The sequence below is a fragment of the Gouania willdenowi genome, chromosome 9 (assembly GCF_900634775.1).
Source record: "Gouania willdenowi chromosome 9, fGouWil2.1, whole genome shotgun sequence".
In the NCBI taxonomy this organism is placed as follows: Eukaryota; Metazoa; Chordata; class Actinopteri; order Blenniiformes; family Gobiesocidae; genus Gouania; species Gouania willdenowi.
In genome coordinates this window covers 24,306,093-24,322,556 of record NC_041052.1, presented here as the reverse complement: position 1 = coordinate 24,322,556, position 16,464 = coordinate 24,306,093, and the positions used below count along the sequence as shown (strand labels likewise).

The 16,464-nt window shown below is 38.4% G+C and overlaps 2 protein-coding genes across 3 annotated transcripts in view; one reads left to right on the top strand and one right to left on the bottom strand.

Annotated features, from left to right (window-relative positions):
* gapvd1 (GTPase activating protein and VPS9 domains 1) overlaps positions 1-16,464 on the bottom strand; it is a 748,782-nt gene that overhangs the window by 117,879 nt on the left and 614,439 nt on the right. The gene's annotated exons all lie outside the window — the stretch shown is intronic.
* The window catches only part of dtx1 (deltex 1, E3 ubiquitin ligase), an 83,202-nt gene that overhangs the window by 714 nt on the left and 66,024 nt on the right, over positions 1-16,464 (top strand). For both annotated transcript variants that reach the window (XM_028456980.1, XM_028456979.1), the window contains exon 2: positions 122-614. In XM_028456980.1, coding sequence (XP_028312781.1) covers positions 356-614 — 259 coding nt within the window. In that variant the 5' untranslated portion in view covers positions 122-355. The remainder of the gene's footprint in view (positions 1-121; positions 615-16,464) is intronic.

The following is a 16,464-nucleotide window of genomic DNA, read 5'->3' as shown; positions in this document are numbered from 1 at the left end:
ACAGACTCACTCTCCTCATTGCTTCCCTTTTCTTTTTTCTTTTTTGTGCATTAACAGCATTTCCATGCAGGCCCCTCAGAAATAACTCACTGCGGCTATGCTTCCTTCTCCTTCTCTTTAGAGAGTGTCTGCACTCTACCTGCTGCAGATCTGCCCCCTTGGAAGCTCTGAGACTCTGCCAAACAACTACTATCTGATCACCATCGTCAACAGCAGCTGCTTCCACACTGAACACAGAATGAGATAATCCATGGACTTCAACGACCTATTGCTGATTCAGGCTTGTTCCACTGTCGATGATGTCCCAGTGTGTCAGCTGACTAGCAGGGTCTCACTGGTGCTGTAGCAACTGAGGATGGCTCGTCCGGGGTCAGGGTTGCTGGCGCCTATGAATGGTTTGGGGTACCCGCCTCAGAACCTGGCCAGGGTGGTGGTCTGGGAGTGGATGAACGAACACGGGCGCTGGAGGCCCTACAGCGCAGCAGTGTGTCACCACATTGAGAACATACTGAAGGGGGACGCCAGAGGAAGTGCAGTCCTGGGCCAGGTGGACGCCCAGCTTTCTCCCTACATCATCGACCTGCAGTCCATGCACCAGTTTCGACAGGACACAGGTAGGATGGGATGGATGGATGGATGGATGGAAACGATGTGGAACCACTCTCGTATTACTCACACAGGGACAGCTTTGTTGGTGTTCCCACACTGATGCCAGTCTAACACTGGAGGGAATTAAGTGTGAGCTCCCACTCTGCTTTAAATCACGGAAAAGGTTCAGACAACAAATAGAACATGAAACAGACAAAACCTCATTCATTATTTAGACATTTAGTCATGACTTGATGCAGCTGCTGGGATGCTTCGACCTTGCCAAAGGTCAACATTTTGGGGGAGCTGTGACTCCATCAGGCAGCTCACCATCAACAGTTCATGGTAATCCTGTCAGGGTGTGCTAATGATGTGGTCAGAGGCTAGTGGTAGTTTTTTAAAATGATTTTTATTCTCATTTTAATGGACAACATATACACTTTATAGAAAGTATCTTTAGATCATAAACAAGGTGTGTTGTACGAGAGAAAGGTGAAGGTTTGGAGCTTTTTGGAAAAAAAACAAACAAAAGAAAAGTCTATGTTAAGGTTTCCTTTATTCAGATAAGGAAATGGTATCTCCTGACATGTTTCAACTGTCAACTGCCAGTCTTCCTCATAGGCACACATCAAGGCACATCACCTCTGAGGAAGAATAAATGAAAACTTTAACATATATGTAAAAAAAGAAGACAAAACTTACTGGAATTATAAACTAGAAAAGTACCTGTAAATACACCTATTTGCAAAACAATGTTAAACTATTTATTTACCAATATAATTAAATTAATGTAATCAGTTACATCAGATTACATGCCCAAACATGTAAATTGTAACGTAATCTATTCCATTACTCAATCTGAGTACTGTAATCTGATTACTTTAATTACTTCTGCATTAAATTATGTTTTATTTATTTAATGCTTTATGTTTTATTTACACATTTTGGTTTGACATAAGTATTCATTTTGACAAGTATTAATTTACTCATCAGAATTCTGGAGTCATTTTAAATCATATTTCATAAGTCTGTATTTACTGTAGCTGTCTAAAATATCTTCTGCTTACATTTATTAGCTGCTATTATCATCCTGAATTAATTCAGATTGAGCGTTTTTGTTTGATCATGATTATAGCCATCCTGCTGTTGTTTGCATAGTTCAGTTTTTGTCAGATTAAAAATATTTGTTGACCAAAGCAATAGTGAAAATGACAAATCGTCAAAATAAACAGTGTTCATGGGGACTAAACATACATCAAGTTTTGCAGTTCATTCAAGCTATCAATGTTTGTCACTTTGTATTTTATTTAAAATTGTGTTCCAGGTATTTGGGACAAAAATTGTTCTGATTAATCACCCACCACCCTTTCAGAATAAAATCCTTGCTTTGTTTGATTTGCTGTAAATCCCACTGAGGATTGCTTCCGTTGTAAATCCGATCATGTGTTTGGGTTGTATTCCACCAAGGATCCGTTGTTCACCTTCCTGCTGTCAGCAGTCAGATCAAATCTATCACAATCTAAAGAACATCTCCACAGTGAAAGGTTTCATGACTCAGAAAGATCAGGAGAAACTGGTCCATGCTTTTATCTCCAGCAGACTGGACTATTGTAATGGTCTTCTGACAGGAATCCCCCAAAAGAGCAGCAAACAGCTACAGCTGGTTCAGAACGCTGCAGCTCAGGTCTGAACCAGAACAAAGAGGTCAGAGCACATTACTCCAGTTTTAAAGTCTTTACACTGGCTCCCAGTCAGCCTCAGAATAGACTTTAAAGTTCTGCTGCTGGTGTATAAATCTGAGAATGGGTTAGTGAGATGTTAGTCAGGTATGAACCCAGCAGGTCTCTCAGATCTATGGACACAGGTCAGATAGTGGAGCCCAGAGTTCACAGTAAACATGGTGATGCTGCTTTTAGTTGTTATGCTGCAAAGAAGTGGAACAAACTGCCAGCAGAGCTGAAGTCAGCATCTAATGTGAACATTTTAAAATCAAAGTTAAAGGCACTTTTTTTCTCTCCTGTGTATGATTGAGAGGGAGATTTTTGGTCATGTTGTTGTATTTTGTTTGTTGATGATTTTACATGTTTTTTGCTGCCGATTTTAATGTTCTTATTGATTTTAAGTTGTTGAATGTTTTCTGTTTCACTTTTTGATCATGTAAAGCACATTAGGATGCCTTGTGTATGAAATGCGCGATACAAATGCATTTGCCTTGCCTTGTCGCTGTGTTTAAAGCAAAGATAAGGAGGAGTAGACATCTGTTCAAACCTCACATCTCTGTTATTCCTCTGCTCTACATCACAGCCATAAATCCATAGCCTTTTTTTATTGTGACTTCTTTATCCGAGGGTTTTGTTAACGTAGAGTGACTCTCTTGTGATTTCTTAGGTCCGAGGCTTGTTTTTGTCTTCATGTGTAAGGCGTTATGTAACATCAGGCAGACACACACATGGAGTGTACAGAAGGTGACCTCACCAGGCGTGGATCTGCTCTATGTCACCCTTTATGATTCTGCTGCTCGCCATTTCCATTATAAGACCCAATTTATTTAGCTGACAGACTGGGACACAGGGGCAGCAGGAAAGAAGAGTTGGATTTTATTTCTACATCTGCTAGACTAATAATTTCATCAATCTGGAAAAACTGGTCAAATGTGATTTAGGGTTTCTTTTTCTCTCTCTCTCTCTTTCTTTTATTTTTGGTTAAAACTGCAACAAATGCTCAATAAATAATTTTGGATTGGATACCATTGTGGTGGACTTAGGGCTGGGTGATATATATCGAGATTCAAGATATATATATATATATATATATATATATATATATATATATTCAAGCTAAAACTAATAAACTCTTCCTTTAGCATCTCAGCATAGCGTGAATAAAAAATTAACACATATAGCCTACTCAAAGGGTAAACAAATGTAAACAAAGAGGGGGATGGCTCACATCGGAAAGCAAAAACGTGAAAAAACTGTGTTGGGAAAAAAAAAAAATATATTTTTAAATTATTATTTTTATTTATTTATTTTTTTTCTTGTCTGCACATGCTGTCAAAGGTCAACACCACAGGAAGTGCAATCATTATGAGACAGCAATGCATATTTTGTTATTGCAATAAAATACATTGATTTATTTTATTGCTTAATTGTGACCATCACCAGCCCTCCCTAAGGAAGGGTAAGAAATCTTTTATTATAGGGAGGATATAAAAAGGGAGAGCAGTGTTACACCTAAGTGGAGGGGGAGGGGAAAGGGAGCAGGGAGGAGAGACTCAAGGCAGGAAATAGAAAAGGTGGGGAAGAATAGACTGTTCTTCGTATACCAGCATATGTGCACAAAAAAAAAAAAAAAAAAACGCTACTGCAAGCCCAGGAACTGCCCTGGGCCCGCAGATGCAGCCAGGCCAGCAGAAAGAGCGGAGGCCAGGGAGCCCCAGGCAACCCCCCCGCGGCCGAGCAACCCCCCAGATGCCTCCAAGATCCCAGGCCGAGAGGCAGCCACCGCCCCCCACACATTATTATTATTTCTCAAATTTGCAAAATAAAAATTGTGTTTATCTACAAATTTGATAAATCGATTAAATTAATTATTTGCCCAGCTCTAATATAATATATATATTATTGCTTATTTTACTTATTTTGTTTTAAATCCTTTTAAAACACTTGTTACTGCTTTCACTTTTTCCTACGATTAGCATAAAAAACACAGTTAGATGATCACTGAGTGCGTCCTAAGTGGGACCTTCCCCTAAACCAGTGTTTCTCAAACTTTTTTGGCTCAACTACCCCCTTTCTATTATCTCTGAATCCAAGTACCCCTTTTTGTTCGACTACAACATTTTGTTCAAATTACTAAAAAAACAACAGCAACTTTAGAGCATAATGAGGGAATGAATAACACACATTTTAAAGAATCTCATTTTGTAAATGAAACAGTATTTAGTGCCTCTGTAATAGATTTATTTCTATAGTTTTCATTATGTCATCTCCTGCCTGGGCTGGGACCAAGACGGACACTTGCAGTTTCAGTTTATGTTCTAATCAAGATCACTTCCATTATCATTTTAAATTAAAAAATAAACATTAGAAAACCACATATTATTAAATGCTTTCTTTTGTTAATTTTCCACTCTCTCTTTCTGTCAAGTACCACCTGTAGTGCCATTGCGTACCCCTAGGTGTACACTTACCCCCATTTGAGAAACACTGCCCTCAACAAGCCAGACTACAGAACTCACTCACACGTGCTGTCTCTTATAGGAGAAACAGACTGAAGTGTCACATATTGTGCAACTGTTTGTTAATAAATGTGCCTGTGTGGCATTTTGCATCATCAAATTTAACCTAGAATTGTCTTTCTGGTCAGAATTCATTTGAATTAAAATGATGAAGATTCGTATTGATTATCGCCATTTTGAGAGAAAAAAAATATCTAGATATGACTTTTGGTCCATATCGCTCAGCCCTAGGTAGACTGTTCTGTTGGAAGCTGCAAGGCTTGTTTTCAGGCTATTGATAGTTTCCTCTATGATAAAAACACACTGCAGAGCAACATGTTTGTCTGAGATGAATCAATGAGCCGTTTGTCAGCTCTAACCAAAGTGCCGAGGCGAGTTGTGACATTTATGACTCCTGGTTGTGCCGTTTGGTTTGTAACTTTCTCCCTGGGCTGAGATAACACAGTGATTGCAGCGTCTGATGAGGGTCTCCATGTCCCCTGAACACAGGCAAACCTCTGCCAAGCCATCGTCATTGATCCACGCTCCCATCAGGCCCTGTTTCAAGGCCATTGTTGTATCGATGTATAAATTCTTGCACAAACAAAACGCCATTGGTAATCTTGTTTGGGTGACAATTGTTGTGTGTTACACATTGAATGTTTGCTATATTTGTAGTCCAGCAGGCCGCCTGCAGCTACTTGTTTTGTTGCAAGGATGAGCCCCTGAGGGGAAATCCTGTTTTGATGCAAAGCCAACAATCCAGTCCTCCAGAAGACGGCTTTTGCAAAAGCTGAAAAGAACGTTGGGTGTAGTGTACTCTGTGGTCGCCGAGCTTTGTTTGTGTGCATATGTCCTTGTGCATATTTGCAGTGACTCTGCCCTGTTCCAGATGCACCATTCATGGAGGTTGTGCAGGGTTAGTTAAGTTTGCTCTCCTGTGGGTTTGCAAGGTCCTCATGTGGGTGGAAACCGGGCAGAGTTACACCAACTAATGAAACAGCGCTACACTTTATCTCCGTCATTCCCTGTGGTAAAGGCCTGATGATGAAAACACAGACTATGTAAAGGGAGCTCAGGGGAAAACCCACCCAAACACATCTGTAACTACTAGTGTTGTCAAAAAACTTGATACTGAATAAAGTATTGATACCAAAAAGTGAGTATTGGATACGATACTCACTTGTGAAAGTATCGATACTAACAGCACCGTGTGCGTCTCTTAATATATCTATGTTTCATCTCCAGTTTTTTTTTTCCTCGCCTGTTTCAATTGACAACTTTATTCGCTGCTGCAGACTCAAACAGACATACGTGCAGCCCCTCCCTCCGCTCAGCTGCAGCTGAACACACTACAAGGGCCCTATAAAATCCACGTTAATGGAATCATGGACGGAATTATGGAATCGACTAATGAAAACGGTTAAACGCGGAAATCTACAGAATCAACATGAAACGCCATCACCGTGAGGCAAGGAACGTTTTTTTATGGGAAAATGTTCCAGGGAGCGCACATTAGGTGCACCGCTATCCACCCTCGTGTCCTGGCTGCATTAAGCACTGCCTAATATTACCCCCCCCAAAAAACTGCTCTAATCATCACTGACTCCTAAATACAGAGCCACCAGTGCCCGTTTAATTTTGCTGTGCCTGTAAAACTCAAACAATAAATCTGCTCAGATTCAGTAAACCATTGATCCCCGAGGGAATATTGGGTGACATCAATGCTGTTCTCATACATTTTTATATGACATAAATAATTAAAAAGGAGCAGTCAGAATAATCCATGTCACTACAACTTAAATCTACTGTATCTTTTAATTGTATCTTACTTTTTTTTTGTCATACATTTTTGTTTAATTATGTTTTTTTTTAGTATTTATTTTGTTTTCTCAAAGGAATTAAAAACTAATGTTTTCTGAAAAAAAAATTAATATTTCTAAAAAGAACAGAATTTAAGAAAACACAGAATTTTGAAAAAAATATAACGGAATTTGGAAACAAAAATAAAACGGATTTTGATGTCGGCACGGCTGCAGAATGGCTCGTGCTTCTCAAAAATGAGAAGGGAAAAAGTCACGTATGGAAGTATTTAATACTTTAATACTGTATACTGTTCATAGTTTGTATTCTCAACTTTATTAAAGGAAATTATGCTTCTAAGTTTTTGTCTTTTTTTTGCGCCGTGGTATCGAAAATGGTATCGAGTTCTTTCTGAGTATTGGTGTTGAGTTTGAAATTCTAGTATCGTGAAAACCGTAGTAACTACTTGACTTTCTAAAACACAGACGATGGATTCATCTCACTCATCATCCAATGAACAGCTTCAGCTCTTTGCAACAGAAGCCTGGACCCCAGAGCTTCTAGTATAGGGTATAGGGCTTAGAGGCGTATATACAGTAGGTACGGCATGGATAATATCTGGCTCAAGGCAGGAGAGGGTTGACTCACAGCCAAGTGTGATCGATCCATTCCTCTCCCCAGAGGGGCATTTGAACCTCTAAACACTGCTGTGGACGGATCCCTTTCACTACACCCACTTTCACATCAAAACACACGAGCCTATCGTCATTTTCATTATACACTCTGTCACGTGTGGCCTTTGTGATGAATTTCACACCACAGAGAAGATCTTTTCTTCTTAATTTTAGACATTACAAAATCTATACATTTTTAAAGTTTGCCTCAAAAATTTGCATTTATGAGGCAAACTTATGCTTTGATTCATAAGCAAGCACTGGAGTGCCAAAGCGTCAAGAACAAGCGTGACGCAGTGATCATTAGTGGGAGCTAAGACTGACAAGTCCTGCTAATGCAGTGCTTCTCAAACGTTTTCTATTGTGCTCCCCTTTGAAGAAGGGCAAAAAAAATCGTTTTTTATTCTAACAAAGTTCCAACAAAATGAATCAAAAATGTAACCTTTAATGAAAAAGATAGAGCATTTAAACTATTATTCTTCAAAACCCTTATGTGCAATCACATATTTTAAATATTTTAAAACAGTAATTTAAATATTCTACTCATAATAAAGCAAAAAAAGCACTAATCTGTACAGTAATAAAAAAATAAATTATAATATAAATAAAATAAAATAAATTCTACAAGGTAATTCTATTATATTATAAGAAGCAGCAGCATTTGTCACATTCTTTCTATACATGAATTGAATGAATGACCTCTGGCACAAGTATTTAATTAAAAACTTTTATTTCATTCTGGGTGAAAATGCATACCCAACATGCAGCCAATCAGAGATCTTTCTACAAACACGTGTGCTCCATGAGCTGTTTTGGGCGTTACTTTTGGCTGCTCGACTGAAGTCAGGAGCCTTCACGTACCATCGGCTGTAACAGTAGAATGACGGACGTTCCAGCAGAAGTCTCCATGGCGGTGTTAGGCACAACAGTTACACGGCAAATCAAGCGGAAAAAGGCAGACTGAGGTGGAGAAGCAACAGTTTAAAGGCACAAACAAACTCAGGAGTCAGAGCAGCAGGCAGCCTAGATCACAGCAGACACTGCTCAGGACAGTAACTACAGAGTGATACGTGCATTCATGTTAGAGCCTCTTAAACACCAAAAAAAACTCTCTAATAACGCAAGACAAGGTCCATACATTTGTCTCTTGTCTCTATTGAGAAAAAAGTTACAAAGAGCGTTCACAAAATATACCGGTAAGGGAGGTTAACTCTTGGTTTCGGTTTCAAAATGGAGCGGAGAGGGGAGTTTACATACTGCAGCTTTAATATTAATGCTTCAAAGAATAAATCAATTAAAAATTTAAAAATGTGTATTTAGCACTGACATTTCAACAATGCACAAGATAAAATAAAATAAAAACATGTTCTCTCATAAAAACACAACATCCATTGAAGTTCTTGATGAAGAGCAGCTTCTCTTTAACTCTTTAACCTTCAACATAATATCTACAGTATTCTACAATTGAATAAAATAGGTTCAAAAAAAAAAAAAGCGAAAAAAAAAACATTTAATAAAATTCGTAAATTTGAATCCGGTGTCTGATATTCGTTTTCAGGTTGATATCGGACCGATATCGGATCGAGACTCCCCTATGAATGACGCCACTTTTCTGAAATGAACTAAGCCATGGGTTAATGGACTTCTCGATACACACAAAAAAGCATCACTACGTCTGTCCACTCTCTGCTTTTAACCTCAATAAAACACTATTTTAACAATCCTCTTATATGTGCTATTAGTTTTTCTTTTAATTGCAAAGCAAAACACTAGTGGTTACCTTGTGTGTAGAAATATATAGGATCGTTTATTAGCGGTATTTAGCTGTTGCAACATCTCTATAGATTCTGCACGTTAGTGTTGTTGTTGTTGTTATTGTCTTTACACCAAACAATGGAATAACCCTTTTGTTATGTTGGGGTCGTACAGGTCTCTGTGCTCACTGTTTTGAGATGGCCTGTAGTGTGCGCTACTATAGAGATTATCCCTATCAGCAGATGTTGGCTGCTGTTCTGCCCGAGCAATGCTGTATTTGTTTTGGTTGCAGAGCCGTGAGAGCCTCCTCTACTCTGCTCTGTTTCCCTCGGCTAACTAAATACCCCCTCTGACTAATTGCAGTGAAAATCAGCAAAGGACAAAGCTCTCGTCTGTTATAAGCCGACAATAGTATCTGTGTTAGTGGTTCTTAATGCCACCTGTAAACGTACGCTGTAAACCACCACATCGTCAGAGAGGCGCTGCATTTGCCCTTTATACGTAGTTTAGGGTTCAGTAAGTGTGTGTGAGAATGCTTTGGTGGTCTGTGGGAGGAAGCTAAAAAAAAGGACTCTGTGCTTACTTACTGAAGGTCAGGTGCTGTGTGCATCAGCTCTCACTGTCAAATCCCACACGTATCAGAAGGAAGCACAAAGTGGAGCCCAAAGACTTTGAAGATTCACTGTTTTTTTTTTAATCCCTTAGTGTTTTTTTTTTTGACATCGTCTTATGTCTGTACAGAGTGTATAAGTAGCAGTGAAGGTGTTACACCTATCCTGTTACAACAGTCGTGTAGTGTATAAATGTCTGTTCAGACAAATAGAATAGAATGTATCTTTATTGTCGAGCAGGGATGGGTGAGCGCTTGCGTGGGGTCGCGTGGCTTCGGAACGTGGATAGAAATGTCTTTTGAAGAAGTGAATCAGTGACTTCCAGTATGTAAAAAACAATACAAAGTAGCAGCGGCATCCAAAACCGAAGGTCCAAGTCACTCTTTAGGTGTAAAAAATCCTTTATTGAAACAGGGATGTTATGTCTTCATCAGGACATGATTAGAACAGGTGCTTATGTGCTGTGCAAGAGAGATCATACAAATAAATTGTTTAGAGCTATTTAAAAGATAGGTATCTTTTTCATAATACTCATATATTATATTTATCTATTTATCATTATACATTTTTTTAATAGAAACCATTATAGATTAAGTAGCTCATTAAATAGTTCATATCAATATATTATATTTATCATTATAAAAAGATAGTATATAACATTGTAGATTAAATAACTCACCAAATAGTTCCCATAAGTGTGTTGTAGACTAATTAGCTCATATTAGTTTAGTGTATTTATCAGTATAGAGAAATTGTTGTATATATCATTGTAAATTAATTAGCTCATCACATGTGGACATTAGGGAAAAAAAAAGAAATAAAAAGGAGGAAAAACAACATATCCAATCTTTATTGTCATTGTCTTTAAAAAGAACAAAAACAATGAAGAACAGTGGCTTCTTAATAATTAGCAGTGAGAATTATACAAAACAATAAAGTGATAAAATAAACATACATATTTTTGAAAAATAGAAAGTGGTTATTGCACAGTGATGATAGACTCCAAGACATGGATTTAAGGAACAACGCGCACACACACACACACACACACACTACTTTATTCAGTTGAGCAACTTGTAATTCATTTCAATTTAGTCATTTAAATTAGATGTAAAGCTTAGTTGATAATAGTCAAAGTAATGTTTTTAATTGTTATCTTTTGTAATGAAAATGTTCTGACTAATCTCTCTTTAGGATTTGTGGAACTACCACTTCACTTAAGTCTTCTCCTAGATAGAACAAAGAATAATGTCTTAGGAGGTGCTTTTTGAGCTAATTTGATTCAAATCCCAACTTTGTGGGTAAGATTGTTGCTAGGGGTGTCCCAATCCGATATTGATATCGTATTTTATCGGACTGCAACTACAATCTCCTATATAAATTATGGTATATTTATTCAATTGTAGAATACTGTAGATCATATGTTGAAGGTTAAATCTTACGTAACCAATTAGTTAATAATAAATGGCTCAGTTTTTTCAGTGAAAAAGTTGTATCGGGACATTCTATAACCATTTGCTGTCATGATTAAATGTAGCTGTAGTTTACCATGAAACGAGGTACCAGTGTAAAGTGGAGGTATTGGTCAGAGGGGGGCTTTAGCAGAGCTAGCCATTATGCTAAACTGCCACACTGTGCTTTGAGCTCCATTACAGCCACTAAAACCAGCAGAAATCCACTTGTATGCTGGCAGGAAAGAGATTGGAGTGAGTAAGCAAAGGCAGGTCCTGGGGAGCCCACAGAGGGGGGGAGAGAAGAGGAACTGAGGTAGAGTGGGAATGTTTTCCTGATGGGAAGTGACAGTCAGTGTGGAGGGAATTATAATAAGACTGTGCACATACAGCCTCTTATCCAGGCCCTCGTCTTTATTTACAAATCAATCTGCCCATCTTTTGTGACCATGATCTGACTGCATGTTGTTTAGAGAGACAGATGTGCAGAGACAGGTTTATTGTGCTTTATTCTGTTCTCAACCTCAGGGCTGCAGAGAACGTTCATCTTTTTAAGAACAGGCTCAAGACCCACCTTTTCAAATGAATTGTTTATTCATAGGATTGTTGTCTTTCATCTTTTTATTGTTACCTTTTGTTGTTTTTATAGTTTTAGGATTGTTATCTTTTATATTGTTTTTTATAGTTTTAGGTTTGTTATCTTTTATATCATTTTCATAGTTTTCGGATTGTTATCTTTTGTGTTATTTTAATAGTTTTAGGATTGTTTTCTTTTGTTATTTTAATAGTTTTAGGATTGTTTTCTTTTGTGTTATTTTAATAGTTTTAGGATTGTTAACTTTTATGTTATTTTAATAGTTTTAGGATTGTTATCTTTTGTGTTATTTTCATAGTTTTAGGTTTGTTATCTTTTGTGTTGTTTTTATAGTTTTGTTATGTTTTAGGATCACTATCCCAGTCTGCACTGGGGGCTGTGATGGGCCGTGGCTGCAGTGGTGCTGTCTGTCTCGTGACCCTCAGTGTTGGTGAATAGCTTCTGCTGTTTTGCTGGAGTGGGGGCTCTGTCTCAGTCCCCTGTACCCACGGTCTGTGTCCTGCTCCTGGAGCAGACTGCCCATTGTGACGTCTCCTTACCTAGATCTTCTGTACACAGCCATGTGCCATTGTCCTTATTTTAACTTGTGTGTCTGTGTGTGGGTTTATACAATGTGGGCGTATTTTTAACTATGTAAAAGCATTTAGAACTGCATCTCTCTTTATAAAAAACACTTTTTTATAGATATAAATAAATATTGATCGATTGATTGACTGTAGCCTCTAAAGTCTTTCATGTGTCTTTGAATCACAAAATACAGGAGCTTATCTGAGGTGTCCTGACATATAAACCATTTGATAACCAATAAGACAGCTTTAGAGCTAATGATGGATTTTTGGTTCACGGGAAGTGAGTTACTGGTGGCGACCACAACACAATGCATCAGCTCTAGAACTATAGCAAATGCACTTGCTTCAGAAGTTGCATCTACAGTGAAGAAAATAAGTATTTGAACACCCTGCTATTTTGTAAGTTCTCCCACAGAAATCATGGAGGGGTCTGGAATTTTCATGGAAGGTGCATGTCCACTGTATGAGAGATAACCGAAAAAGAAAAATCCAGAAATCACAATCTATGATTTTTTAACAATTTATTTGTGTGATACAGCTGAAAATAAGTATTTGAACACCAACGTTAATATTTGTTAGAGTAGCCTTTGTTTGCAATTACAGAGGTCAAACGTTTCCTGTAGTTCTTCACCAGGTTTGCACAGACTGCAGGAGGGATTTTGGCCCACTCCTCCACACAGATCTTCTCTAGATCAGTCAGCTTTCTGGGCTGTCGCTGAGTAACACGGACTTTCAGCTCCCTCCAAAGATTTTCAATTGGATTTAGGTCTGGAGACTGGCTAGGCGACTCCAGAACCTTGATATGCTTCTTACGAAGCCACTCCTTGGTTTTCCTGGCTGTGTGCTTTGGGTCATTGTCATGCTGGAAGATCCAGCCACGGCTCATCTTCAATGATCTGACTGAGGGAAGGAGGTTTTTGGCCAATATCTCACAATAAATGGCTGCAGTCATCCTCTCCTTAAGACAGTACAGTCGTCCTGTCCCATGAGCAGAAAAACACCCCCAAAGCATGATGCTACCACCCCCATGCTTCACAGTAGGGATGGTGTTCTTGGTATGGTACGCATCATTCTTCTTCCTCCAAACACGCATAGTGGAATTATGACCAAAAAGGTCAATCTTGGTCTCATCTGACCACAAAACTTTCTCCCATGACTCCTCTGGATCATCCAAATGGTCATTGGCAAACTTAAGACGGGCCTTAACATGTGCTGATTTAAGCAGGGGAACCTTCCGTGCCATGCATGATTTCAAACCATGACGTCTTAGTGTATTACCAACAGTGACCATGGAAACAGTGATCCCAGCTCTTTTCAGGTCATTGACCATGTCCTGCCGTGTAGTCCTGGGCTGATTCCTCACCTTTCTTAGCATCATTGAGACCCCACGAGGTGATATCTTGCATGGGGCTCCACTCCGATTGAGATTGTCCGTCATGTTTAGCTTTTTCCATTTTCTAATGATTGCTCCAACAGTGGACCTTTTCTCACCAAGCTGCTTTGCAATTTCTCCGTAGCCCTTTCCAGCCTTGTGGTGTTGTACAATTTTGTCTCTGGTGTCTTTGGACAGCTCTTTGCTCTTAGCCATGCTGACTGTTGATCTGATCTGATTCAGGATAATACAGTGGAGTGGAGGAGGACTTTTAAAGGCAGACTAACAGGTCTTTGAGGGTCAGAATTCTAGCTGATAGACAGGTGTTCAAATACTTATTTTCAGCTGTATCACACGAATAAATTGTTAAAAAATCATAGATTGTGATTTTTGGATTTTTCTTTTTAGGTTATCTCTCATACAGTAGACATGCACCTTCCATGAAAATTCCAGACCCCTCCATGATTTCTAAGTGGGAGAACTTGCAAAATAGCAGGGTGTTCAAATACTTATTTTCTTCACTGTATATAAAATGTAAAAGAGTGAATGGATTGTTGTTCGTGTAAATAAAGGAAAATAAAAATGATCAGATGACTTTTAGTTTGCTTTCATTTAACTTGATAACTTGATTTAACAGTGATTGGTAAAATAAGTGATACAAATGTGTTAGAAGTAGTGAGGAAAACAACAGATATTTTTCCAGTTAACAAGAAATAGTTTTAACAGATATATACAGTATTAGGGCTGGGCGGTATGACCAAAAATGTATATCACGATTTCACGGTATATGAATGCATCAGGTGTTCACAGCATTTTCTACTGGTTGAGAATCCAGCCAGGAGCAGCAATAATAATAATAATAGTGATAAATATAAGGATAAGGGATAAATAAAAGATAGAGGAGGAATTACTGCAGTAGGTTGACTTAGGATGATCTACTTTACTGTCATGATGTGAAGATTGTAGAATAATTCCACACTAGTAGAAATACAAGTTTGCAACAGCAGCCCAATGGCTCTTTGCCGTGCTAGCTTAGCTTTAGCATTAGCTTAATTTTTTGGTTTAAATGCTGCATACTCAGTGGTGTGGTTGTTTCTTATGGTGAATAAGGTAGTGTTTTGTTTGCAGCTTCACCAGGAATTATTTCCTTCCGCGTTAAAGGAATTACAAATTGCGTTTGTTTGCTCTATTTTTTGTTGTATTACTGCCAACATGCTAAGCCAGGCATGTCCAAAGTCCAGCCCGGGGGCCAATTGCGGCCCATGTTCAAATTTCCACTGGCCCGCAGCCTCTGTCATGAAATCAATAATATGTGGCCCGCCGGCACCATTGATCACAGTGAAAAAATACAAAAAGCAATTTAATATTTCACTGAATAAGACATTTGAATGAGATAATTGTTGGTATTTTACATGTTTACACTTACAATGAGAATTTCATAGTGAATAATATGTCATGTTGCACATGAACCTAGATATGTTTAATATTCCAGAAAGTTTTTTTTTTTTTTCAGACATGTCTTCTTCATTTTGTGATCTTCACATATAAAAGTGATTTTAATATAAACTTATTTAGATTTATTTGTGTTCCATATGAATAAATGAGAAGTGTTACGTTTGCAATACAAAATTCATAAAATAGTTTATTTGCATTTGATGTTAATGGTTGAAAGAATTTCAGGGGGAATGACTGGCCCCCACACAATCTGGCCCTCTTTTCAAAAAGGTTGGACACCCCTGTGCTAAGCTAACCGTGCCTCCGTGTCCGTGAGTGTGCAGAGGCACGCGCACGCAGGCCAACGCTCACATGCTGCTTCAGAGCTTTCAATTATGTCTTTCTTATCAATTTACATATATGATTTGCACCGTAACTAACACCAGAGCACTACTGTTTACCTTCCTGTTTAGAAGTGCAATGTTGAAAAGGGTCCGGTCTGAAACGCAGCGCAGCGTAGAGTTCCAACACTTGTCCAATACACCGGTTCAGCGGTATATAAAAAATTATTATCATAACGGAAATATATACCGGTATTTGGTATGAACCGGATATACCGCCCAGCCCTAATATATATATATTTATATAGAATTACGTACTATATTGTGGTATTCATTTACAACCATTTAACATTTTCTAGCAGGACTGTGGTTGTTCTTTGTTTTATCAATGTCAGAAATGAATCCAGCTGTTGTTTCCAGGAAGTGTGCCCTTGTTTCCAGGGTGGCGATGCTTTCGTCTCCTCTCTCCACATCCTGATTACATTAGGGTGATGACGAGCCGACACTGCGGCCACTGTAGCCTCTAGCGTTTATAGCAGAAGTGACTGTCTGCGTTTTTCTTTTCACTTCTAATCCTGCTAGTCCCCACTCTAACATCTGGAGTGGATATCTTCCTTTTTGATCAAGGTAAGCAGCTTTGTGGCTGCTCTCGGGTCCTGAACTGGAGGTCACTCACAGCTGAGACAGTGTGTTCACCATCAGCCCCAGTCTGCTGCTGCTGCAACACAAATAAGCTGTTTTCTGGGAATAGTATGTGTAAACTATATATTCTTTAGGGGTGTTGAAAAAAATTGATTCGGCGATATATCGCAATATTACATTGCACGATTCTCGGATCGATTCTAAATGCATCCATATCGATTTTTTAAAATAATTTTTTTATTTATTTTTTTACCCTTATTTAACCAGGAAAGTATTTTCCACAGCAGGAAACATTGTAACTGCACAAAGAAGTGCACTGAAATCTGGGCATGTTGACCAGCTTGTGTTTTTCAATAAAATCTAAAAAGAAAGTACTAACTTTTTGCATTTATTTGTTGTTCTAGAAATAT